The sequence below is a fragment of the Chiloscyllium punctatum genome, chromosome 1 (genome assembly GCF_047496795.1).
Source record: "Chiloscyllium punctatum isolate Juve2018m chromosome 1, sChiPun1.3, whole genome shotgun sequence".
Taxonomy (NCBI): Eukaryota; Metazoa; Chordata; class Chondrichthyes; order Orectolobiformes; family Hemiscylliidae; genus Chiloscyllium; species Chiloscyllium punctatum.
Window position 1 is genome coordinate 179,763,351 of NC_092739.1, and position 27,362 is coordinate 179,790,712.

The window sequence follows — 27,362 nt, forward strand, 5'->3', positions numbered from 1 at the left end:
CTGAAGAGCATGTAATCATGAGACCTTGTTGTCAAGGCTCTGACCAATCACGGCTCGAATCCTTTACCCAATGGGTACTGACGGAATAGGGGCGTGATCCTCCAGTGGCTTTTGTTTTGATAGGTCTATCCGGCCATCAGTCATAATAATTGACACTCCTATTAGTCAGTCTGCACGTCAATCAGTGAAACACCGCTTCCTAGTGGATATGAGTCCAACCACAGAGACATGATCCAATAGCTGATTGGTGGTCGGGTCTGTCAATCAGGGCTGGCCTGGTTCCCGATTGGTCATTTCCCCCAGTGCTGTGTGAACCCTGGTCGGTGAGTGGTCAGTCTGTGGCGGGTGGATGTTTGTGTGAGTTGGGTGCCCCACCTGTGATGGCGGAAGGCGGCTCTGGCTGCGGCTGGGGAGCGGCGGCTCGGTGCTAACGACGCAGAATGGAAGGCAGCTCCACCCGGCCGGTGGCGTCGTGGGCCCACTCGCGAGCAGGCCCCGGGCTTTCTCAGCGCAACGTGACGGCGGTCAGCGGGAGTCCGGGCCCGCTGGCGGCGCCCTTCATCCGGCAGGTCAGCCCGGGGCGGGGGAGACCCTGAGGGCAATACCAACTGAGGGGGCAATACCAACCGGGGGGGGGGGGGAGACACTGAGGGGGCAATACCAACCGGGGGGGGGAGACACTGAGGGGGCAATACCAACCAGGGGGGGGAGACACTGAGGGGGCAATACCAACCGGGGGGGGGGGGAGACACTGAGGGGGCAATACCAACCGGGGGGGGGGGAGACACTGAGGGGGCAATACCAACCGGGGGGGGGGAGACACTGAGGGGGCAATACCAACCGGGGGGGGGGGAGACACTGAGGGGGCAATACCAACCGGGGGGGGGAGACACTGAGGGGGCAATACCAACCGGGGGGGGGGGGGAGGACACTGAGGGGCAATACCAACCGGGGGGGGGGGAGAGACACTGAGGGGGCAATACCAACCGGGGGGAGGACACTGAGGGGGCAATACCAACCAGGGGGGAGAGGGGAGACACTGAGGGGGCAATACCAACCGGGGGGGGGGAGAGGGGAGACACTGAGGGGGCAATACCAACCGGGGGGGGGGAGAGGGGAGACACTGAGGGGGCAATACCAACTGGAGGGGGGGGGGGGAGAGGGGAGACACTGAGGGGGCAATACCAACCGGGGGGGGGGGGGAGAGGGGAGACACTGAGGGGGCAATACCAACCGGGGGGGGGGGGGGGGGAGAGGGGAGACACTGAGGGGGCAATACCAACCGGGGGGGGGGGGGGGGGGGGGGAAGAGGGGAGACACTGAGGGGGCAATACCAACCGGGGGGGGGGAGAGGGGAGACACTGAGGGGGCAATACCAACTGAGGGGGCAATACCAACCGGGGGGGGGGAGAGGGGAGACACTGAGGGGGCAATACCAACCGGGGGGGGGGGGAGAGGGGAGACACTGAGGGGGCAATACCAACTGAGGGGGCAATACCAACAGGGGGGGGAGAGGGGAGACACTGAGGGGGCAATACCAACTGAGGGGGCAATACCAACCGGGGGGGGAGAGGGGAGACACTGAGGGGGCAATACCAACTGAGGGGGCAATACCAACCGGGGGGGGGGAGAGACACTGAGGGGGCAATACCAACTGGGGGGGGAGAGACACTGAGGGGGCAATACCAACCGGGGGGGGGGGGGGGAAGGGGGGAGAGAGAGAGAGGGGGAGACCCTGAGAGGGCAATACCAACTGGGGGGGGAGAGAGAGACCCTGAGAGGGCAATACCAACCGGGGAGAGGGGAGATATTCAGAGGGCAATACCAACCGGGGGTGGGGGGGGGAGGGAGACCCTGAGAAGGCAATACCAACCCTTGGGGGGGAGGGGGAGAAGAGAGGGGAGACCCTGAGAGGGTGACACTGAGAGGGCAATACCAACTGGAGGGGGGGTATGGGAGGGGGGAGAGGGAGACACAGAGGGCAATACCACCCTGGGCTGGGGGAGGGTACACAGCACCCTGAGAGGGGTGATGGGAGGGTACACTGAGACCCTGTGGATGGTACAGGCTGCACAAGAATGAACCCAGCATTGGAATGCCCCTTCAATCTCCTGTTGACCCAACCAGTACCCTTCCACCGACACTATCATCCACCTCAACGTCTCCTTCCAATCCTCCCACTTCCTCCAGACCATTGGGGTTAGCCATGGGCTGCAGCTCTGCCTGTCTCTTTGGGTATGTGGAACAGTCCATCTTCTGCCACTGCACTGGCACCATTCCCCAACTCTTCCTCCACTGCGTCGATGTGCTCCCTCAAGGAGGTTGAACAGTTCATCAACTTCACCAACACCTTCCACCCCAACGTCAAGTACACCTGGACCATGTTAGATACCTCCTTCCCCTTCCTGAACTCCTCTATATTTGGCAACTGATTAAACACTGACATCTACCACAAATAGAGTTGACTGTGATGCTGGTAAAGCACAACAGGTCAGGCAGTATCCAAGGTGTTAAGCTGCTATGTCTGACCTGCTGTGCTTTTCCAGCATCACACACTAGCCTCTGATCTCCAGCATCTGCAGTCCTCCCTTTCTATCTACTACAAACACACTGACTCCCACAGCTACCTGGACTATACCTCCTTCCACCCTGCCTCCTGGAAAAACGCCATCCCTTATTCCCAATTCCTCTGCCAGATCTGCTCCCAGGAGGACCAGTTCCACCATAAAATATCCCAGATGGCCTCCTTCTTCAAATATCACAATCTCCTCTCTCATGTGGTCGACGCTGCCCTCTAGTACATCTCCTCCCCTTCCTACACCTCTGCCCTTGACCCCCACCTCCAGTCACAACAAGGTCAGAACTCCCCAGTCCTCACCTTCCACCCACCAACCACTAGGTCCGTCACTTCCACCACCTACAAACAGACCACACCACCAGGGATATATTTCCCTCCCCACACCCCTATCTGGGTTCCAGAGAGACCATTCCCTCCGTGACTCCCTTGTTAGGTGCATGCCCTCCCATCAACCCACCCTCCACACCTGGCACCTTCCCCTGCCACCGCAGGAAGTGTAAAACCTCCATCCTTACCTCTGTCCAATGCCTCAAAGGATGCTTCTACATCAGACAGAGATTTACCTTTACTTCCACACACGTCATCTTCAGTGTCCATTGCTCCCAATGTGGCCTCCTCTACATTGGGAAGACAGGGCACCAACCTGCAGATCATCTCAGAGAACATCTCTGGGACACCCGCACTGACCAAACCCACCACCCTGTAGCTGAACACTTTAATACCCCTTCCCACTCCACCAAGGACATGCAGGTCCTAGGCCACCTCCATCGCCAAACCCTTACCACCCAATACCTGGAGGAAGAACACCCCATCTTCTACCTTGGGACCCTCCAACCATACGTGATCCATGTTGATTTCACCAGTTTCCACATCCGCCCCTGCCCCCCCCCCCCCTCTCCAAAAATCCCAGTTCTAACCTTCCAACTTGGCACCTACCTGTCCATCTTCCTTCCCACCTATCTGCTCCTTCTCCTTCTCTAACCTATCGCTTTCACTCCCACCTTAATCTACTTATCGCATTCCCAGCTACCTCCTGGCCCCACCTGCCTCCCATTTATCTCTCAGCCCCCTTGAGCCACAAGCCTCATTCCTGATGAAGGGATTATGCCCGAAACATCGATTCTCCTGCTCCTTGGATGCTGCCTGACCGGCTGTGCTCTTCCAGCATCTGCAGACCTCACTTTCTCCTAATGGTGCTTAGCTTTAAATAACTCTGTTCTTGCTTTAAGGGGAAGGATGTCAATTAATGGTGCACAACTTTAAATTTCCAAACTCCTGCAAAAAATGTGGTATCGTGGAGGTGTATGGCACAGAAAAAGGGCCCTTCAGCCTGTTGAGTCAAAATTCACCATCTAACTATTCTAATCCCATTTACCATCTCTTGGCCCATAGCCTTGAATGCCTTGGTGTTGTAAGTGCTGGGGAAGTGGAAAGGGACAATCATGATGAAAGGTTAACTAAATAATAGCACTCTCCTTTGCAAGATTGGATTGGGCCAGTTGGTGTAGAAAATTGTGTGAAAAATCATTACTCTGGCCTTAAGAAGGGAAACTATTAATCCATGTTGTCCATCATCTCTTGGAACCCTGGTCTTTTCATGAGCTCAGAGCTCCATGTAGTCATGAATGGCACAGAATATTAGTTCCAGAAATGTGGCTATCCAGCACATCAGTGCAAAACAAAAGTTCGCGTTTCAGGTATATGCCCGAAACATCGATTCTCCTGCTGCTCGGATGTTGCCTGACCTGCTGTGCTTTTCCAGCACCACCCATTTTAGCACTGAATATGGCAAATGTTGCAGCTGCATAAAACTTTAATCCAGCCATATTTGGAGTATTGTGTGCCGATCTGGTCGCTAAACTGTAGGAAGAAATTGGAGAGGGTGCAAAAGAGGCTTCCCAGGATGTTGGAGTCTATCAGTTATAAGGAGAGGTTGGACAAACTTTTTGGTGGAGCATCAGAGACTGAGGAGTAACCTGATAGAAGTCCTGTCTATCAGATTGTAAAAGGCATTGACAGGGTTGTTAGGTTCTTTTTCTTCTGAGATTCTTACACACTTGAGACAACTGCAACAGACCAACTTCTGTGAACAAGCTAAATGTATTAAGCACTGTTCAATGAGCTTTGGAGAAATCCTGAGCACACTTTGGCATGCTTGCGTAGCACGTCCAGGGAAGTGCTCTGAACAAAGGAAACAGTCCTTCCTTCACACACAATCTTTACATCACAGTCAGTAATGCCCACAAGACAGTCCCCAGTCACTCCCTCACAGTCACATGCCATTCAAGACACAATGCAGCGACCACATCATCTCGAGGAAACAATGTAATATAAATCACCCCTCAATGGCCAGATCTGGTGTGAATTTATTGATTTCCGAATAGGAGATGATGACTATGTAAATTGCTCTGAATGGCAAGGAAATGGCCATGTAAATGGCTCTGAGTAATAGGAGATGTAACTTCTTACAATCTATCTGTAAGTCAGAGAGCATCCCACCCGAGCCTCGGGACATGCAATTTCCTGCAGGTCAGCAGAGCAAGTTAACTCTTTAATATCACAGGGTGGATCATCAGAATCCTTTCCCAGGGCAAAAAGGTCAAATACTAAGGGGCATAGGTTTAAGGTGAGAGGGGCAAAGTTTTTAATGTAATGTGAAAGGCAAGGTTGTTTTTACACAGGATGGGAGAAGAGGATATTGTATCGAGGTTTAAGAGACATAGACACGTGAACAGGCACATTCCTATCTCTATAGGAATCACATGTAGGCAGATAGGATCAGTTCAGAATGGTGTCGTGGTTGGCACAGATATGGCGGGCCGTCAGGCCTGTTCCTCTGCTGGACCCTTCTATGTTCTAACCCCAGTGAGAGGTGAATAGTTCTGACGAAGGAACAGAAACTTTTAGTTCATTACCGCTGAGTTTTTAAAGAAATCCCTCTTTCCTTGGTCCATTATTGCTCAGGCATTCCTGCCTATTGGGACCTCCTTTAATCTTGCAGAAATCTCCTTTCTTCTGAGAACAACCTCTGGCTTCTTCAACCTAAACCTGGCGTACAAATTCTGCATCTCTGGAAACACTTGCGTTTCTTCAGTGCCAGCTTGACGACTCTCACGTTGTTCCTGAGACATGGTGAAGGAATTCTGAATTATCTCGTTGTGACCTGTTATGGACTAGGCCAGATCAATCAAAACATTCTCAAGCAGGCTGCTCAGACCATAACTTTGCAAATTATTTCACGAAGTGTACAGTGACAATTACCTCGAGTAAGTTAGCTAGGTTGACTACCAGGTTTAAAACAGACAAAAATTACACAATGAAACACAAAAAAACAGAATAAAGAATATCTACATAACTCAGTCTGTCCAAACTAGATGTAATATGCTGTTCCCAATATACACAACAGTCCTAATAAGTAAACACCCTTAAAACACAGTAAAAATGAACCAAAGGCTTACAGGTCGAAGTTAAAATGAGAGAGGGTGTGTCTCGCAGCCTGTTTCCACACAGCTCCACTGCTGCACTGACTCTATCTTAACTTGAGTTTTGAGGACTGACCACTCCCTTTTCATTGTACAGGTCACTTCTAAAACATGACCACTTTGGCCTGAAATCTCATCTGTATACATATAAACAAAACACATCTCAAAATCCTTTATCGTCTCTGAGCTGGTTTACAACCAATGGGCTGAGGAGTGGCAGATGGAGTTTAATTCCAATAAATGTGAGGTGCTGCATTTTGGGAAAGCAAATCTTAGCAGGACTTGAATGCTTAATGGTAAGGTCCTAGGGAGTGTTGCTGAACAAGGAGACCTTGGGGTGCAGGTTCATAGCTCCTTGAAAGTGGAGTCGCAGGTAGATAGGATAGTGAAGGAGGTGTTTGGTATGCTTTCCTTTATTGGTCAGAGTATTGAGTGTAGGAGTTGGGAGGTCATGTTGTGGCTGTACAGGACATTGGTTAGACCACTGTTGGAATATTGCGTGCAATTCTGGTCTCCTTCCTATCGGAAGGATGTTGTGAAACTTGAAAGGGTTCAGAAAAGATTTACAAGGATATTGCCAGGGTTGGAGGATTTGAGCCATAGGGAGAGGCTGAATAGGCTAGGGCTGATTTCCCTGGAGCATCAGAGGCTGAGGGATATGGATAGGTTAAATAGACAAAGTCTTTTCCCTGGGGTCGGGGAGTCCAGAACTAGAGGGCATAGGTTTAGTATGAGACAGGAAAGATATAAAAGAGACCTTAAAGGGCAGCTTTTCACACAGAGGGTGGTACGTGTATGGAATTAGCTGCCAGAGGAAGTGGTGGAGGCTGGTACAATTTCAGTATTTAAAAGGCATTTGGATTGGTATATGAATAGGAAGGGTTTGGAGGGATATGGGCCGGGTGCTGGCAGGTGGGACTAGATTGGGTTGGGATATCTGGCCGGCATGGACGGGTTAGACTGAAGGGTCTGTTTCCATGCTGTACATCTCTATGACTCTATAAACCAAGGACATAGTAACCTTGAAAAGGAACAGCTTTGTGACAGACCTGACTGAAGCTTTATAAGGACTCAGCATCATGTGCCTCCTTTCGGACTGAGAGCCTGTGTTTTTTCAGGAGCTGTCCTGGTGATTGTTTCTATTTGGGGGCAGTGTTTCAGGGCTTGGTGAGCTCGACAGTGACTGCCTTCTCTCTCTCTCTACTTGCAGGCCAGGGCATTGTGTCCTGGGATTAATAACCAGCAGTATTGGTGTGAGACCGGCCACTGCTGTGGGGAGACCGGCTGCTGCACTTACTTTTACGAGCTGTGGTGTAAGTAAAGTGATTGGGCCAGGTATTGGTGAAAACCCAGTGAATTGGGCCTGGGGTAGATCAGAGCAGTGCAGTGTGATGGGACGGCCTAAGATGCTGTGGGGCACAGGGGCTGGGCTGGGCTGGGGTGGGGTGAGGAGAGAAGTTGGCTGACTGATGCCAGGGTGGAAAGACTGGCACTGTGGGGTCCAGGGTGGGAGGAGGTGATGTAGTCCAGAGAAGAGTGTATGGAGGGGGGTGGGGGTTGGGAGCTTGAAAGAGGGGAATGGCGGATCAGGGGAGAAGGAGGGGGGTGGAGGGTAGGGTGGCATTGTCATGCTGGCTCTCTAAGGTTGGGCTTTGCTGCTGACTGATGTCTTCCCCCTCAGGGTTCTGGCTCCTCTGGACTCTGTTAATTATCTTCAGCTGTTGTTGTGCTTATCGCCATCGAAGGAGCAAACTCCGTATCCAGCAGCAGCAACGGCAACAGGAGATTAACCTCATCGCATACCACGGGGCCTGTCACTACCCAGGCTCAGGCCTAGACCAGAGTGAGTGCAAACTGACCAGAATTACAACCCCTACCTCAGCTAAGTGACTGCACCCTTCCCAAACACCATCTGTTCTCCTCAGACTCAGATCGCAGACTGCCCAGGCTCTGACCCAGCCCTCTTCCCCCACACCCCTTCCCCTCCCCGAGTGAGCGCAGACTGCCTGGGCTCTGACCCACCCACCCTTCTCCCCTCCCCCTCCCCGAGAGAGTGCAGTGATGAGTTGAAACGTATTGCTTGTCTCATGGTTTTAAATCTCTCTTTCAGGACTGTTGGCTTCCTTCAAGCTTCCTGCGTATGAGGAGGTGTCAGCCCAGCCCCGAACTCCTCCTCCATCCTATACTTCAATCCAGTGCCCAGGGGTCAGGGCTGAGGTGAGCTCTTCACTCAGCTCCAATAACATCCACACCCCGATTCATGTTCACGTACTGAGATGCTGGTCTCTCAGCTCTCCTAGTGCAGCAAGTCAAATCATTCCCTGGCCAAGGTCTGTCAGTGATTTAACGGCAAAAGATTTGTTAACATTTGCTGATCACAAGTACAGTTGACAGTGAGTGGGGAAGATGACCTCACCTTCAACTCTGATCATGAAATAATACATGAAAGGGAACTGAAGTTTTGTTAGAGAGGAGATTGATGGACTCAACACAATTGGTCTATGAACCTCAGAGCTGGCAGTGACCATAGTCAGCAACAGTCAGAGGAGAATGTTGCCATTTCTGTGAACTTCATCTGCGTGTAGTTTATTTGTAGGAATCGGCCCTGAATGACAAGGATATTTTTTTAAAGTAGTTTTAAACAAGAACTAAGTCAATGGTTACAGAAATTTCCACAGATCAGAGGTTTCTGCACCAGAATACATCTGCAACAGACTAACTGTAGAGAGCAAGCTGTTAATTAGGGATGGGTGAATAGAATTAATTAAATCTGCAGAGAGCTAGTGCAGGCTCCATTTGACCTCCTATCTACCTCTTCTATATTGCTATCACTTATGCAGAAATACCAGCTGCAATTTTACTCTCATTTCTTCTGTCCTGGTTATGGTTGACTAATACACACAGCAAGGAGAGATGGACAATAACTGCTCCATTGTCAGTGTTGCCAATTGTCATAAATGAAATATTTACATATGCACACTTATGATCTCAGGATATCTTGAAGTGCTTTACAGCTAATAAAGTGCTTTTGAAATCAGTTGTTCATACCTGATCTGGCCTACATGTAACACCAGACTGGCAGAAGTGTTATTGACTCGCAAAACAACACTCTTCACTGTACTCAAGTTTATGACAACAATAAATCAAGTCATGAATTCATGTTGAGGGAGCAGGACATGACTGGTGACCTTTTAACTAAAAGCAGTTCACTCAGCACATCAGCCAGAGTAAAACAAAAGCTGAGTGAGCAGTCATTGCAAATGTGGTAGAGATGCCTCACTCTTGCACATCTCCATGTGCTAACTAAGTTCTAGCCAAAAGGTAAGTCTGGTCAATGTTAGCTGTACAGCAAGGAAACAGACCCTTCAGACCAATTCCTCTGTACTAACCAGAGATCCAAAACTAATTCCAGTTGCCAGTATTTGGCCCATTTCCATCTTAATCCTTCCTATCCATATACCCATCCAGATGCATTTTAAATGTACCAGCCTCCTCCACTTCCTCTGGCAGCATATTCCATAAATGACCATCCTCTGTGTGAAAAAGTTGCCCCTGAAGTCCCTTTTAAATCATTCCCTTCTCACCCTAAACCTATGCCCTCTAGTTTTGGACTCCATGCCCCTCATGATTTTATAAACCTCTAAAAGGTGACCCCTCAGCCCTGACACTGGGTGGAAAACAGCCTCAGCCTATTCAGGCTCCCTATAGCTCAAACCCTGGCAACATCCTTGTAAATCTTCTCTGAACCCTTTCAAGTTTCACAACACCTTTCCAATAGGAAGATGACCAGAACTAAACAGTGTTCCAAAAGTGGCCTAACCAATGTCCTGCACAGCCGCAACATGATCTCTCAACTCCTCTACTCAATGCACTGACCAATAAAAGTAAGCACACTAAATGCCACCTTCACTATCCTATCTACCTGCGATTCCACTTTCAAGGAACTATGAACCTGAACTCTAAGGACTCTTTGTTCAGCAATGCTCCCCAGGACCTTACCATGAAGTGTACAAGTGATTTGCCTTTCCAAAAATGCAGCATCTCACATTTATTTAAATTAAACACCATCTCCACTACTCAGCCCATTGGCTTATTTGATCAAGATCCCATTACAATTTAAGGTAACCTTCTTCACTGTCCACTGCACCTCCAATTTTGGTGTCATCTGCAAAATTACTAACTATACCTCTTATGCTCACTTCCAAATCGTTTATATAAATGATGACAAGCAGTACACCCAACACTGACCCTTGTGGTACACCACTGGTCACAGGCCTCCGGTCTGAAAGGCAACCTTCTTCCACCTTCAAGACAGTTCTGTATCCAAATGGCTGGTTCTCCCTGTATTCCATGAGATCTAACCTTGTTAATCAGTCTCCCATGAGCAGCCTTGTCAAATGACTTACTGAAGTCCATATGCATCACATCCATTACTCTGCCCTTATCGTTAAAATTAAATTTTTTGAAGAATTAAGTTAATCAGACACTATTTCCCAAGCACAAAGCCATGTTGACTATCCCTAATCAGTGACCGAGAGAAGATTTTTGTGGTTGTTTGAACTTTTGTCTTCTCAGCTCCAGGACATCCCTGCTAGAATTCTTCAAGGTAATATTTGGGCCCAAACAACTTCAGCTGCTGCATCAATGACCTTCCCTTCATAATGTCAGAAGTTGTACATATTCTCAAATGCACAATGTTCAACATCATTTATGCCTCCTCAGATAATAAAGCAGTACTTTGCTGAGCATGGATTAACAATATTATAAAGTAAGAAGCTGGAGCTGACAAGACATAATTTTTAGGAGCTATAAAGATGCTTCAGAAGATGCACATGATTGTAGAAATCAGAGCTGATCCACATAATTACATTTACAGATTAATTTGGTTATCTGCTGCAGTGTGGACAGTTCTAATGTTTTATGAATTTCACCACCTTCCATGGTGGTTTCAAACCCACATCCCAGAATATTGGCTTGAAGTTCTGGAGCCCTAGTCCAGTGACATTCTCTCTAGACCATTGTCTCTGATCCCAAAAGTGTCCTGATGAACAGGTGAGAGGTCCACCATAATGACAGGGAATCTCTCTCAAACATTTTGAAAACCAGAAGACTTGAAGACAAACAGACCAATGAAGGAGATGATATTGAGGAAAACCAGCAATGTTAAGTTACATGACATGCTTTCTGGATGAAGTCACTTGTGACCATTTATCAGCACAAGAGTGCAGTAGATAACTCCTTTTTCCACATGTGCAGTCAAAGATCATGGGTTATAGAATCATCTTTATTCCATATCCAACTTTTCTTAAAAGCATTTCCCATTAGAGACAAAACCCAATTGCCCCTCTAAGACATGGATGTTGACAATCTCATTCAATTGTTTCTAAACCATGCACCTCTCTCTAATCAAATGCAAAATTGCCAAATGCAATTTGGTTGAAGCACCTTACCCACCACCCGTGATCTTGCTAAAGCCACAAAGCAGCCTGAAAAAGGTACAGCAGAAAATCAGCTTTGCAAGAAATAACACAAGTGCAAAAGTATTTTAAAGGGTCACGCTCTGAAAAGACTGGACCATGCACAACAAACATCTTCGAGGTACACCACCCCCCCCCCCCCCCACCCCCAATAAATGGTAGCCCCTTTCCCCCCCCATATGATGTCAGTGAGGGTACTGGAATCTGAGCTCAGTAATACATACCCACTGAAACACCTGGCACAGCCAAATCATTTTGGCACAGCACCCAGTTAGGTCAGCAGTGGGACAATAATTTGGGCCTTTGGCTCAGAGGCAGGGACATTATCATTGCACAACAGCCCTGCCAGTAAACTTCTACAATCAGGCAACTCACTGTCACAACAAGGAGCTGCTGTTCAATGTTGCCTTCTCACTGGCCAGTAGCAGACCATGAACCCCTCCAGAGTGAGGCCTGTTATAGGGTTGCTGTTATAGGGTCTCCCAGTGGCTGCTTTATGGCTCTTGGCTAAGGAGGTAATCCTTCCCATACTCCAATTCATGAGATTCGATCTTCTAAAACCATTCACTCTGGAGCCACAGCAACAGGTACATGTGCAATGCAAAGCACTAAAGAAAAGAAAAGCCATCAGATAAAGATCAACATTGTCAGCACTTTAAGGGGGAGGGGGGGGGGGGGGGGAAGACAGAAATCATCTCAAATCTGACTCCCCAGTTCATTTAAAAGCTACTTGGAAATCATACCAATTTCTCCATTTCTGCCATGAACAGTTTTATAGGTATCAGGAGATTCATTTTATTTTGGATGGAGACCCAGTGAGATAATCAGCCCCTGGAAAGGACAGATAACCTGGTGAATGCAGACAACTATATCAAAGTGCCAGCTGAGAGAGTGCGCAAGAGCAGTCCAGTTCCACACTTGTCACTGCCACCTGTTCCCACAAATCTGTCCAAACTCCTGCTGAGTCTTTGGTGTTTCATGTAGAAATATGATCAAAAAAATCTGGTAAAATCTGATGTGCGTTGAGGATCTGACAGTCAAATGCACGCAGTGAGGTCTTACTCCTTGACACGTCCACCATCTCCTTCACTCACAAAACGCTTACGGCCTCTGGAAGCAACAAAGAGAACATGATTGAAATCAACCATACATCACAGGCAAGTGCAGAAATAGCCCTTCACATCTGATTGATCTTCTGTCTGTTTTACATGCTCTCATTATCACCTGACTTATTCTCTCCCCTATTGCATAGTAACTACTAAAAGCCTATAGATTACTCCCAATAGTGTGTTATTATTGCTTATCTTCACTTTTATGGATTCTACATCTTCATATTTATTCCTTCTGATACAAGTAAAGCTACCCCTCACCCTTTCCTTCCTGCTCAACCTTTCAAAAAGTCACATAGGCCTGAATATTTAATTCCTACCTTTGATCTCTAACTGCATCTCTGAAATGGCTACAATATCATACACACCAACCTGTATTTGTGCCATCAATTTATTTATTTTCTTCCAAATACTATATGCATTTAGAGTAATGAGCCATCAATTTTTTCTCACTTTGAACTGATTTGCCGTTCTTGTTTACATTCGTACATTCTATCCTTTCGACTGTTAATCGAAACTGCTGCCCTATAATGCTGCATATCCTTTTGCTTTATAAACCTACAGTTAGAATTCCTAGGTGATGTAATTATGAGACAATTCAAATTCCACACAGGAATCTGACTTGATAGAATGTATGTTGATGTATTTTTCTTCTGACAAAGTGGTCTCTCACTGAAAACTAAGCATGCAATACTGGAGCTTTTGCTTCAACAGTTGCATTATTGGTTAGAGAGGATATCACAGCTATGTTGAGGGAAGACTCCCTGGAGGGACCTTGCAGCAAGGCATTATGGGTAGAGCTCAGGAATAGGAAGGGTACAATCACAACACTGGGATTGTACGACAGACCCCACAGCTGTATGTTGGAGACAGAGGAAGAGGATGTCATCAGATTCTGGGAAGACATGGAAATAACAGGGTTGTTGTGGTGGGTGATTTTAATTTCCTCCAAGTGACTGGACTCACTCAGTGTCAGGAATGTGGAGGGGGAACAACGTGATCTGTCCAGAAGTATTCTTTCAGATGTCCAGAAGAGTGTTTTCTATGTGGATAGTCCATGAGGGACCTGGGTTTAGGAAATAAGCCTGAAAGGAATGATCAACATTTCATTGGGGGAGCATTCTGGGAATAGTGACCATAATTCTGTATGTTTTCAGATACTTAGAGATAAGGACAAGAGCAGACCTCAGATGAAGGTGTTAAATGAGGGGAGGCCAACTATAACCAAATTAGACAAGAATTGCAGAATGTGGATTGGGAGCAGCTTTTTGAGGGTAAGTTTGCATCTGGCATGTAGGATTCATTTAAAGACCAGGGATTTGGGGGGGGGGGGGGGGGGGGAAAGAGGGAGAAAGAGGAGAAGAGCAGAGCATTAGTCATTGGGGACTCCATAGTTAGGGGGACAGATAGGAGGTTGTGTGGTAATAAGAGAGACCCACGCTTGGTGTGTTGCGTCCCAGGTGCAAGGATTTGTGATGTCTTGGATCTTGTTTTCGGGATTCTTGAGGGGGAGGGGAAGCAGCCCCAAGTTGTGGTCTACATAGGTACTAACGACACAGGTAGGAAAATGGAGATTTAAGGCAGAAATTCATGGAGCCAGGGTGGAAGCTTAGAGCAAGTGCAAACAGAGCTGTTATCTATGGTTTGTTACCAGTGCCATGTGCTAGCGAGGCAAGGAATAAGGAGAGAGTAGAGCTGAACAGGGATGGTGCAGGAGGGAGGGTTTCAGATACCTGGATAATTGGGGCTCATTCTCATTCAATGGCCCATACCATTGAGGTAGTTGGGACCTCTACAATCAGGATGATCCTACACCTGAACCAGAAGGGTACCAATATCCTGGGGGTGAAATTTGCTAATGCTATTCAGGAGCGTTTAAAACTAATTCAGCAGGGGGACGGAACCTAAATTGTAGTTCCAATGTCCAGGAGGTTGAATAGTGAGTTCAGAAATAAGGTTTCCAAGGTGAAAGTGAAGACTGCAGATGCTGGAGATTAGAGTCGCGAGTGTGGTGCTGGAAAAGCACAGCAGGTTAGGCACCATCCAAGGAGTAAGAAAATCGATGTTTTGGGCAAAAGCCCTTCATCAAGAATGAACGAACTTTGGTAACAGTGACCATAATTCGGTTATGTTTACTTTAGCGATGGAAAAGGATAGGTATATAATGCAGAGCAAGAATTATTGCTGGGGGAAGACAACTATGATGCAATTAGACAAGATTTAGGATGCATAGGATGGGGAAGGAAACTGCAGGGGATGAACACACTTGAAATGTCAAGCTTATTCAAGGAACAGCTACTGCATGTCCTTGATAAGTATGTACCTGTCAGGCAGGGAGGAAGTGGTCAAGCGAGGAAACCATGGTTTACTAAAGAAGTTGAATGCCTTGTCAAGAGGAAGAAGGCGGCTTATGTGAGGATGAGAGTTGAAGGCTCAGTTAGTGTGCCTGAGAGTTACAAGTTAGCCAGGAAAAACCTAAAAAAGAGAGGGCTAAGAAGAGCCAGGAGGGGATATGAGAAGTCACTGGCAGATAGGATTAATGAAAATCCTAAAGCTCTCTATTGGTTTATCAAGAATAAAAGAATGACTAGAGAAAGATTAGGGCCAATCAAGGTCAGTACTGGGAAGTGCGTGTGGAGTCTGAAGTGATAGGGGAAGCACTAAATGAACATTTTCTGTCAGTATTCACACTGGAGAAAGGCAATGTTGTCGAGGAGAATATGCGGTACAGGCTCCTAGACGAGACAGGATCGAGGTTCACAAGGAGGAGATGTTAGCAATTCTGGAAAGTGTAAAAACAGGTATGTCCCCTGGGCCAAAATGAGATTTATCCTAGGATTCTCTGGAAAGCTGGGGGGGGGGGGGGGGGGGGAAGATTGCAGAGCTTTTGGCTTTGAGCTTTATGTCATCATTGTTGACAGGAATAGTGCCAGAAGACTGAAGGATAGCAAATGTTGTCCCCTTGTTTAAGAAGTGGAGGAGAGACAACCCTAGTAATTACAGACCGGTGAGCCTTACTTCATTTGTGGGTAAAGTGTTGGAAAAGATTATAAGAGATAGGATTTATAATCATCTAGAAAGGAATACGTTGATCAGGGATGGTCAACATGGTTTTGTGAAGGGAAGGTTGTGCCTTCTTTGACATGATAACCAAACAGGTAGATGAGGGTAAAGTGATTGATATGGCATATATGGATTTCAGTAAGGTGTTTGATAAGGTCCCCCACAATGGCTATTGCACAAAACACAGCAGCAAGGGATTGGAGGTGATATGGCAGCTTGGATCAGAAATTGGCTAACTGGAAGACGACAGAGGCTGGTGATGGTGGGAAATGTTCATCCTGGTGTGCCGCAAGGATCTGATTTGGGGCCACTGCTGTTTGTCATTTTTATAAATGACCTGGATGAGGGCGTACAAGGATGGGTTAGTAAATTTGCGGAAAACACGAAGGTCAGTAGAGTTGTGGATAGTGCTGAAGGATATTGCAGATTACAGAGGGTCATAGATAAGCTGCAGAGCTGGGCTGAGAGTTGGCAAATTAAGTTTAATGGGGAAAAGTGTGAGGTGTTTCAGTTTGGAAGGAACAACAGGAACAAAGAGTGCTGGGCTAATGGTAAGATTCTTGGTCGTGTAGATGAGCCGAGAGATCTCTGTGTCCACGTAGATAGATTCCTGAAGGCTGCCACCCAGGTTGATAGGGTTGTTAAGGCGGCATATGACGTGTTAGGTTTTATTAGTAGAGGGATTGGGTTTTGGAGCCCAAAGGTCATGCTGCAGCTGTACAAAACTCTGGTGCGGCCCGCACTTGGAGTATTGCGTACAGTCCTACAGCATTATAGGAAGGACATGGAAGTTTTGGAAAGGGTTCAGAGAAGATTTACTAGGATGTTACCTGGTATGGAGGGAAGGCCTTAAAGCTGTTTTTATTAGAGAGAAGAAGGTTGAGATGTGACTTAATTGAGGCATACAAGATGATCAGAGGGTTAGATAGGGTGGACAGTGAGAGCCTTTTTCCTCACATGGTGATGGCTAGCATGAGGGGACATAGCTTTACATTGAGGGGTGATAGATATAGGACAGATGTCAGAGGTAGCTTCTTTACTTAGAGTTGGTAGGGACGTGGAATGCACTGCCTGCAACAGTAGTAGACTCGCCAACGTTAAGGGCATTTAAATGGTCACTGGATCAACACATGGATGAAAATGGAATACTATAGGATAGATCAGCTTCAGATTGGTTCCACAGGTTGGCGCAATATCAAAGACCGAAGGACCTGTACTCTGCTGTAATTTTTTATAAGTACTTTATATTGGTGTTCACCAAAGAGAGGGACGTGAGGGATATTGAGGTTTGGGAAAGGTGTGTGAATACCCTTGGGCAGGTCAATATGAAGGAGGAGGAATTATTGGGACGTCTTGAAATATATGAAGGCAGACAAGAACTCTGAGCCCCAGACGGGATTTCTCCCAAGATACTGTGGGAGGCAAGGGAGGAAAGAGTTGGGGCCTGAACAGATACCTTTGCATCCTCTTTGGTGTCAGCAAGGTTCCACAGGACTGGAAAATGGCCGGAGCTGCTTTACTAATTGAAAAGGAACAAACCAGCTTCTAGATGGTAGAAGCAATAACAGAAAATGCTGGAAAAGCTCAGCACGTCTTGCAGTATTTGTGGAAAGAAATCAGATTTCATGCTTGTGGTCCAATGATCCTTCCTCACAACTGACTGTAGCTCGGAAAGAAATGATTTTTGTGCAGAAGATAGGGTGGGAGAAGGGTGTAAAGTGTCAACAATAGGTGGAGATGGAGCCTAAAAGAGAGTGAAGAACAGTTTGACAGACAAAGGAGTGGGTAACAGTCAGCCTGAGAGAATGAATGGCTGCTAATGGGGACCATTAGTGGCTACCAATGGGTAGTATGTAACAGCAGACCAGGTGATAACAGGGCCTGGTGTATGGGGGTTGGGGTAAGGACATGGGAGAAGGTGCCTCAAGACTGAATATTGTTGAACTCGTTATTAAGTCCAGAAGGCTGTGGAGTTCGCAAGCAGAAAAGGAGATGTTTTCTTCCAGCCTGTGCTGAGAGAGAGATGTTGGCCAGGCAACAGGGTGGGGTGTTGACATGGCAGGCAACTGGAAGCTCGGGGCCTTTTTATGGGCAGAACAAAGATGTTGCGTGAAGTGGCCACTCAATCTATGTTCGGGCTTCCCCAATGTAGAGGGGACGACATTATGAGCAGTGAATGCAGTAGACGGCACGGGGCAGCACGGTGGCACAGTGGTTAGCCTCACAGCGCCAGAGACCCAGGTTCAATTCCCACCTCGGGCGACTGACTGTGTGGAGTTTGCACATTCTCCCCGTGTCTGCGTGGGTTTCCTCCGGGTGCTCTGGTTTCCTCCCACAAAGATGTGCAGGTCAGGTGAATTGGCCATGCTAAATTGCCTGTAGTGTTAGGTAAGGGGTAAATGTAGGGGAATGGGTGGGTTGCGCTTCGGCGGGTCGGTGTGGACTTGTTGGGACGAAGGGCCTGTTTCTACACTGTAAGTAATCTAATCTAATCTAGACTAGATTGTGTGAAATAAATGCTGCTTCACGTGGAAGGTATATTTGAGCCCTGGATAGTGAGGAGGGAGGCGTTAACCAGCAGGGGGCGGGGAGTGCGAGAGCGAGAAAGCGAGAGGAATAAACAAGGTGTGGACCTGGGTGTCTCAGAGGGAACAGACAAGGGAGGGGTGAGGAACATGGGTCTGGTGGTGGCAACTAGCTAGAGGGGGCAGGAAAGGTAAGTAATAAGCTTCTGAATGTGGATGCTGGTGGGATGGTAGGTGAGGACAAAGAGCACCTTAACACTGTTGAAGGAGGGAAGACGGAGGGCGAGGGCAGAAGTTCAGGAGCTGGGTCAGACCCGGCTGAGGGCCTGATCAACTATGGTGTTGGCTTAGCGCATTGTCAGAACACATATGACAGAGACAGTAGATGTAGAAGAATGGAATGGAGTCTTTATGGGAAGTAGGGTGAGAGGATGTATAGTCGAGGTAACTAGGAGTAGGTGGATTTGTAGTGGATATTGGTGGAAATAGAGATGTCAAGGAAAGGGAGAGAGGACTCAGATGGATCAGGTGAAGGTGAGAGTGGGGCAGAAATTGGAAACTGAAATCGATAAACTTTTCCAATTCCAGATAAGAGAGGGAAGCAGCACCAATGATATCATTGGCATATTTGAAAAACAGTCGTGCATGGAGTCCATAGTATGACTGGAACAAGGAACGTTCCACGTACCCCACAAAAAAAACAGGCATCACTGGGACTCATGCAGGCTCCCCTTTGACCTGAAGAAAGTGAGAGGAGAGAGAGGTTCAGCCAGGCAGGGGAGGGTGGTGGTGGTGGTGGTGGTGGAGGGGATGATTCCAGTCTCTCTTCCTGCTTCCATTTAGTAACAAAAGCACACACCTGGTACAATGGCCAAAACAGCTCTCTTACAATATTGATACCAAAGTTCCTGTACCTAACACCTCCGTAGGTTAAAACCACTTGTGACTTTGATCCTTCAACCTCAACTGCAGGCAGCTTGTTGTTAGAGTTATGACACTCTTGCTTAAATGTACTCTGTTTTAAGTAAACCTCTGTACCTGAAAAGATTAAGTCCTTGATTTTATCTAACCTGTGCAAGTTTGCCTGTGGTTCAGGTATTAATCCAGAGATTATTATCTTGGAGATTGCACTTTTTAATTTAGCTCCCACTCAAAATCTTTTAGCAGGACCTTTCTAACCCTTTAGATGTCATTAGTACTAATGAGGATATGACAACTGGATCTGTCCCTTCCCACTCCAAGTTGCTCTCCAGCCCTGAGGTGTCTGTAAGTAGGCAGGCAATAGAGGGAGGCTCCTGCTCATGGCTGTACAGAACAATGTCTATTTCCCCAAATTATACTATACCCTATCCACTCCTACATGCTCAGCATCTTTAACTCACTTAAATACAGTACATTAAATAAAGTCATTGCCTCATTTAAGCTGCTCCAACAACGTAGCAGTCTCCCAATTCTGCACTGCACACAATGTTCCAATTCTGAGAATGCTATGGTTTGAAATAAACTGGACGTATAGAGTCAGAGATGCATAGCATGGAAACAGACCCTTTGGTCCAACTTGTCCATGCAGATCAGATATTCCAACCCAATCTAGTCCCACCTGCCAGCACTCGGCCCATATCTCTCCATACCCATCCAGATGCCTCTTCAATGTTGCAATTGTACCAGCCTCCACCACATCCTGACAGCTCATTCCACACACACACCACCCTCTGCATGAAAAAGTTCCTCCTTAGGTCTCTTTTATATCTCTCCCGTCTCACCCTCAACCTATGCCCTCCAGTTCTGGACTCCCCCACCTTAGGGAAAAGACTTGGTCTATTTACCCTATCTTTCTCTTCATGATTTTATAAACCCCTAAGGTCACCCCTCGGCCTCCGACGTTCCAGGGAAAAAACAGCCCCAGCCTATTCAACCTCTCCTTATAGCTCAAATCCTCCCACCCTGGCAACATCCTTGTCAATCTTTTCTGAACCCTTTGAAGTTTCACAACATTCTTCCAATAGCAAGATTCCAACAGTGGTCCAACCAGTGTCCTGTACAGCGGCAACATGACCTCCCAACTCCTGTACTCAAAACTCTGACCAACAAAGGAAAGCATACCAAACGCCACCTTCACTATCCTATCTACCTGCGACTCCACTTTCAAGGAGCTATGGACCTGTCAAAATCTCTTTGTTCAGCAACACTCCTTAGGACCTTACCATTAAGTGTAGAAATCCTGCCAAGATTTGCTTTTCCAAAATGCAGTACCTCGCATTTATCTAAATTAAACTCCATCTGCCACTTCTCAGCCCATTGGCCCATCTGAACAAGATCCTGTTGCAGTCGGAGGTAACCCTTTTCGCTGTCCACTGCACATCCAATTTTGGTGTCATCTGTAAATCTACTAATTATACCTCTTAACCTCACACCCAAATCCTTTATATAAATGAAGAAAAGTAGTGGACCCAGCACTGATCCTTGTGGCACTCCACTGGGTTAAAACAATGACTGCAGATGCTGGAAACCAGATTCTGGATTAGTGGTGCTGGAAGAGCACAGCAGTTCAGGCAGCATCCAAGTAGCTTCAAAATCGACGTTTTGGGCAAAAGCCCTTCATCAGGAATAAAGGCAGTGAGCCTGAAGCGTGGAGAGATAAGCTAGAGGAGGGTGGGGGTGGGGAGAAAGTAGCATAGAGTACAATGGGTGAATGGGGGAGGGGATGAAGGTGATAGGTCAAGGAGGAGAGGGTGGAGTGGATAGGTGGAAAAGAAGATAGGCAGGTAGGACAAGTCTGGACAAGTCATGGGGACAGTTAATGAGCTGGAAGTTTAGAACTAGGGTGAGGCGGGGGAAGGGGAAATGAGGAAACTGTTGAAGTCCACATTGATGCCCTGGGGTTGAAGTGTTCCGAGGTGGAAGATGAGGCGTTCTTCCTCCAGGCATCTGGTGGTGAGGGACCGGCGGTGAAGGAGGCCCAGGACCTCCATGTCCTCGGCAGAGTGGGAGGGGGAGTTGAAGTTGAAATGTTGGGCCACTGGTCATAGGCCTCCAGTCTGAAAAACAACCGTCCACCACTACCCTCTGTCTTCTACCTTTAAGCCAGTTCTGTATCCAAATAGCTAGTTCTCTCTGTATTCCATGAGATCTAACCTTGCTAACCAGTCTCCCATGGGGAACCTTGTCGAACGCCTTCCTGAAGTCCATATAGATCACATCTACTGCTCTGTCTTCAATCCTATTTTTTTTTGAGTCAATCTCTCAGAACGTGTTTTTTTTAAACCATTTGTGCAACATGGGCGTTGCTGGCTGGCCAACACTCATTACCTGGCCTTAGTTGCACCTGAGAAACTCCTTGGAATAAGATCAGATGTACTTACCGTGAAGGACAGCTATCACGGAGCTGCTTAGTTATAACAGCTTCCTGAACACACAGGTCTAAGAATTTCTCCAGAATCGTGTGGACAAGCGGCACATCCAGGTTTATATCTGGTAACTCATCAAACACTCGCTGGAAACCCTGCAAGCAAGCAAAGAAAGCTGCACTAGTTCCCGGCCCATTACAGCTTCCAGCATTTTACCCACTACTGATGTTCAGTCAACAGTAGTTTTTGTTTTCTCCTCTTACTTTCTTCAACAGTGCGGTTATTTTTGTCACTGATCTTTAGGGAAGTGAGTAAAGCCGCTGTGAGTACTGTTAATGTTAACATGAGGAAACCCAATAACATTTCAAAAAAAGAGATAATTATTGAATGCACCTGTTGTTTAATAGAAAGAAAAATGATCCCCTTATTCAAGGAAAAGTGCAAGGACATTCCTAGTAACCACAGGACAGTCAGTTCTAATCAGTTGTGGACAAGGTTTTAGAAACAGTCAGGAAAAAAGTAAACAACCTGTTGGAGAGGTTGGAGTTAATTAAAGATGTATAAAAGGATTTTGTTTTACTGACCAAATTGAATTTTTGAACTCTTGAGAGGCCAAATGGAGGGAATGCAGTTCTAGATTTGGATTTAAGAAAGTTTTTGACAAATAATTAATGGAATAGGAGGATGCGTGATAGCTAGAACAAAAAGAAAATAGGCTTGGGGCAGGGAACAGTGATCACAGTGCATCGTTGTTTTCCACACTGGATTTGTGGTTTAATCAAAGGGATAAGTGCCAGCACAATGATTTGGACACTGGGATAGAGTAAAATTTCAAAACTTCAAACATTAGACTTGGAGGAATGGCAGACACCATGGATGGTACTGATCAAGCCCGACATGACATTGCAGAGTAGCAGAAAAATGGCAGCTCAAATTCATTCCACATAGAAGTGAGTGCTGGCGCATTTTGGCAGAAAGGGAGACATTGTGGTACAAGTGTGTCGAGACTTCTTGGGGATTGTGTACATAGACCTTTGAAGATGACAAGTCACTTTGAATAGCCAGTCAAGTGCTTTGAAACTTGAGCTTTGTAAAGAGGCATTGAGAACAAAATGGCAGAATTCAGGCAATCTTCAGAAATCTCAGCTTAGACCACAACCACTATATTTAATAGCAGTTATTTGTACAGAAATGAAATATTGATGAAGATTTTCATTTTACATCAACCAGGACAAGCAACAGAAAGCCAAATTTCAAACGGTCATATCAATTTATACAACGAGAGACTGGACAAAGAGTTGCCACAGAGAAAGCAAACTCAGGCTCCTGAGCTCCCTGGTAATTCCAAAAACCTGAATGGCTCAAATTCCTTTCCTTTGCAGATAACTGATCGCTACATATAAATCCTGGTCAATTCCTTCCATCAAGGCAAAGTTTCTTCCAATCTAACCCCTCAATGTTATACATCTCAATCATGTACCCTCTCAATCCCCTCTGTTCAAAGGAGAACAATCCCAATCTATCTAATCTCTGTTCATAACTGAAACTCTCCAGCCCAGGCAACATCCTGGTAAATCTCCTCTGCACACATTCCAAAGCAATCACATCCCACGTGTAATGTGGATTCCAGAACTGCACACCGTATTCCAGCTGTGGCTGAACCAATATTTCATACAATTCTAGCATCACCTCTCTACTCTCAAACTCTATACCTCAGTTGTGTTGTCCAATTACAGAAATACATCTAATGGCAGATGCTTTTGGTTTTGTAACTGAGGACTGGTTGAACGTGGTCTGTAGTCTCCTATTATGAATGATGGAAATTGCTATTTGATTTTATCAGCCAAATGTTGAGACATATGGCATATATACATCCTGGTAACACAGTCATACCAACATTATTCAATAGTATAAGTGATAAATATCTTTCTGGACTGAGGGCAGCATCTTTTTCAAGGAAACTACAAGTCTCGCAGATACTGTAGAGTTCCATCAGGAAATAAGACTGACAATGCTGATCAATCATTGGTTACTGTGCATCACACCAAATTGCAAAAGGGACAAAGGCTGCCTTTTGACCTTGCAAGAGAACACAGATTACTTCAAGTCACCCTAGAAATGTAAAATACTGTATCTCAAAACCTGGAACTGGTTAACGAACCTACTTCAAGCTGCTCGAGGAAACTGAGGTGTCCATGACGATGACAGGTTTACACAAGGAAGACAAAGAGCAGTTCTGACTAACTAACAATCCCAGGACAAGGAGACCCAAGTTTAAGGATTGGCAAAAAATTTGGGGAAGAAATGGAGGAAAAACTATTTTATGCAGCTAGTAGCAATGACCAAAAACGCTGAGGGCGTGGTGGAAATGTCGAAGATAAATGATTTCAAAAGGAAATTTAGTGAACAGTCAAGAGAATAAACTTGCAGGACAACTTACTGGATTGATCTATAACCACATGGACTCAATGGATCATATGGCCTCTTTCTGTGCCATGATGACAATATATAAGCCGATACACTCGACTACAGGACCTTACACTACGGAAGCAAACAAGTTATATGCACATACACTTCTAAAGCAAATCAGATACAACTGGGGAATTGATTCTGTGCTGCTGGGAGATTAAGGAAAGACTTTAAAGTGTTGAGTTGAAAAAACAACCTCACCTTAGTGCTCTGTACGACTGCAATCAGCCAAGTTTTCTGCCACCAATTCTGGTTTTGCCAGGGCTACTCAATGCCACACTCCGTCAAATGCAGCCTTAATATCAAGGGCAGTCATTATCACCTCACCTCTGACGTTCAGCTCTTTTGGCCCATATTTGAATTTTTCTTTAAATTCATTTTTACTCATTTTGTGGGATGTGGGAGTCGGTGGCTAGCCAGTATTTGTTGCCTGTCCATAGTTATAGAGTCACAGAGCTGTACAGCACGGAAATAGACCCTTCACTCCAACTCGTCCATGCCAACCAGATATCCAAAACAAATCCACTCCTATTTTCCAGTACTTGTCCCACACCCCTCTAACCCTTTCCTATTCATATACCCATTACGATGCTTATTAAATGTAATTGTATCAGCCTCCACCACTTCCTCTGGTAGCTCATTCCATGCACACACCACCTCCACATGAAAAAGTTACCCTTTAAGATCCTTTTAAATCTTTCCCCCTCTCACCTTAAACCTATTTTCTCTACTTTTGGACCCTGCTACCCTGGGGAGATGATCTTGGCTGTTGACCCTGTCTTGTGTACGCCCCTCATGGTTTAAAACTTCTAGAAGATCACCCTTCAGTCTCTGATGCTCTCAGGAAAGTAGCCCCAGTCTGTTCAGCCTCTCCCTATAGCACAAACTCTCCCAACTCTGGCAACATCTTTGTAAATCTTTTCTGAACCCTTTCAAGTTTCACAACACCGTTCCAAAGCAGGGACACCTGAATTCAATGCAGTACTCCAAAAGTGCACCAACCAACGTCCTGTACAGCTGCAACACAACCTCCCAACTCCTCTACTCAATGCACTGACCAATAAAAGCAAGCATGCCAAATGCCTTCATCACTATCCTATCTACCTGTGACTCCACTTTCAAGGAACTATGAACCTGCACTCCAAGGCCTCTGTTCAGCAACACTCCCCAGGACCTTACAATCAAGGTAAGCTAAGTTGTCCATGAGAAGGCGGTGATGAGCTGCCTTCTTGAACAGTGCAGTCCACCTGCTGTAGGCTTATCCACAATAACCTTAGGGAGAGAATTCCAGGATTTTGACCCAGTGACAGTGAATGAACAGTGACATATTTCCAAGTCAGGATGATGAGTGGCTTGGAGGGGAACTTAAAAGGTGCTGGTTTGATTAGATTACTTGATCAAATTACTAACAGTGTGGAAACAGGCCCTTTGGCCCAAAATGTCCACACTTACTCTCTGGAGAGCAACTCACCCAGACCCATTCCCCTACATTGACCCCTTCACCTAACACTACGGGCAATTTAGCATGGCTAATTCACCTAACCTGCACATTTTTTTGGTGTTGGTGTTCCCATGTATTGTTTCCCTTGTGCTTCTAGATGTAAGTGGTTGTGGGTTTGGAAGGTGTTGTCTGAAGATCTTTGGTGAATTTTTGCAGGGCATCTTGCAGATGGTACACACAGTGTCGGTGGTGGTAGGAGTCGATGTTTGTGGATGTAGTGCCAATCAAGTGGGCTGCTTTGTTCTGTATACCATCAAGTTTCTTGAATGTTGTATAGCTGCATTCATTCAGGCAAGTGGGAGGTATTCCATTACACCCCTGACTTGTGCCTTGTAGATGGTGGACAGGCTGTAATGAGGTCAACAGCCAATATTTTTCTCAGTGACTGGATACAGAAAAAGCACAAGTGGTGAGAACCAATTATTATCAACCTCTTTGCATTGTATCTGAATACTTACACTCACTCACTGACAGTAGTCAGTGTAACCCCAGTCAATTTCCCTTCCCAAGATCAGTGAACAGCATACACACACACTGTGGCATTAGTCAAGGTCAGGTCACTTGATACAAGCTTCAACTAACTGGCCAGACGGGCAGGTGCAGGGAGCAGGGAAAGGCTAGGTTTGTATTTACCCTGTTCATCTGGTCCAGTGTGACAAGCCCACTCTCCCACAGCATTTTCAGCAGCTTTACCATCTTCACCGCTGTGTTTCCAGTTGACTCCAGCACCATGATAACGGCCTTGGCGGGGGTGGGGGGGGGAGAGAAGAGAAGAGAAAAACATTTACATTTGTACAACTCCTTTCACATCCTGAAGAGTGCCACATGTAATTAATTAATGATTTTAGAAGTATAGTCATTGCTATAATGTGGATCAGCACAGAGCAGACAACTGCTTCAACCTGTATTGTTCAAATGTTTCCTTTTAGAGTGGCAATACTGGAATTGCTAATCCCAGCTACTGAGAAGAATTCTTTAATCAGCTGCCTATAGTTCATGGGATTTCAAACATATGAGGTCTCAAGTGAATGCTGATGAAGGGCTTTTGCCCGAAACGTTGATTTCGAAGCTACTTGGATGCTGCCTGAACTGCTGTGCTCTTCCAGCACCACTAATCCAAGAACTAAGGCTCATGTCCAAAGGTGAGCTTAACAATTAAGACAAGCTAAAGGGTTGTTAAAGTAAATCTCTTGCTGCTCTGTAAGACCTTAAGAACCGGGAATAAGTCTTTCAGCTCAACCCTGCTCATGGCTGATCCTGTACACCTGCTGATTAAGAATCTCTCTCAGCCTTGAGTACACACAAAGACTCTGCCCCACAGCTCTGTGGCAAGGAGTTCTCAGGTTCCAAAGCAGATCACAACTCCCAGAAGAAATTTCTCATCTCAGTCTTAAATTGGTGCCACTTTATTCTGAGACTATGCCCTCTGATCCGACATTCTACAAAGTCTTTTTTCATTGATTCATGGATGTGGCCAGCATTTATTGCCTGTTCCCTGTTGCTCTCGAGAGAGACAAAATGAGAGGGTGGGGTGAGCTGTTTCCTTGAACCGCTGCAGTCCACATGCTGAGAGTTGATCTACAATGCTGTTCGGGAGGAAATTCCAGCGTACTGAACCAGCAATACTGAAGGAACATTTCCAAGTTTGCAATGAGGGGCAACATCATCTCAGCATTTACCCTGTTAAATCCCTTAAGAATCCTACATATTTCAATGAGATACCTCTCATTCTTCTAAACTCCAATGTGTACAGTCCCAATCTGTTTAGCCTTTGCTCATAAGACAGTGTCTCCATCACAGGGATCAGCCGA

General features: G+C 46.4%; 2 protein-coding genes across 5 annotated transcripts in view; one reads left to right on the forward strand and one right to left on the reverse strand.

Moving 5' to 3' along the window:
- The first annotated feature begins 333 nt into the window (after positions 1–333).
- Positions 334–27,337, forward strand: LOC140481936 (WW domain-binding protein 1-like). Of its 4 annotated transcripts, XM_072578682.1 has the most exons (6): positions 334–569; positions 7,271–7,373; positions 7,742–7,903; positions 8,171–8,277; positions 13,804–13,920; positions 26,481–27,337. In XM_072578682.1, exons 1-6 carry the CDS (start codon positions 441–443, stop codon positions 26,514–26,516), a joined length of 654 nt encoding a protein of 217 aa, XP_072434783.1. In that variant the 5' UTR covers positions 334–440; the 3' UTR covers positions 26,517–27,337. The 4 variants fall into 4 exon arrangements, with proteins under 4 accessions (XP_072434783.1, XP_072434803.1, XP_072434793.1 ...); XM_072578702.1 differs by lacking the exon at positions 13,804–13,920 and having other exon boundaries at positions 26,481–27,332; XM_072578692.1 differs by lacking the exons at positions 13,804–13,920; positions 26,481–27,337 and adding an exon at positions 10,636–10,737.
- Positions 11,324–27,362, reverse strand: part of LOC140481920 (programmed cell death protein 4-like) — a 63,715-nt gene continuing 47,676 nt past the window's right edge. Inside the window, exons 9-11 of the mRNA XM_072578604.1 lie at positions 26,185–26,292; positions 21,597–21,736; positions 11,324–12,647 (exon numbers count right to left, since the gene is read on the reverse strand). Of these exons, the coding sequence (XP_072434705.1) occupies positions 12,596–12,647; positions 21,597–21,736; positions 26,185–26,292 (300 nt within the window). The 3' untranslated portion in view covers positions 11,324–12,595. The remainder of the gene's footprint in view (positions 12,648–21,596; positions 21,737–26,184; positions 26,293–27,362) is intronic.

Bases quoted from the DNA above. Each gene is read 5' to 3' on its own strand.
- LOC140481936 (XM_072578673.1), top strand. From the start codon at position 441: ATGGAAGGCAGCTCCACCCGGCCGGTGGCGTCGTGGGCCCACTCGCGA. The intron at 570-7,270 runs GTCAGCCCGGGG...CTCTACTTGCAG, and splicing joins CGGCGCCCTTCATCCGGCAG to GCCAGGGCATTGTGTCCTGG. The intron at 7,904-8,170 runs GTGAGTGCAAAC...TCTCTCTTTCAG, and splicing joins AGGCTCAGGCCTAGACCAGA to GACTGTTGGCTTCCTTCAAG.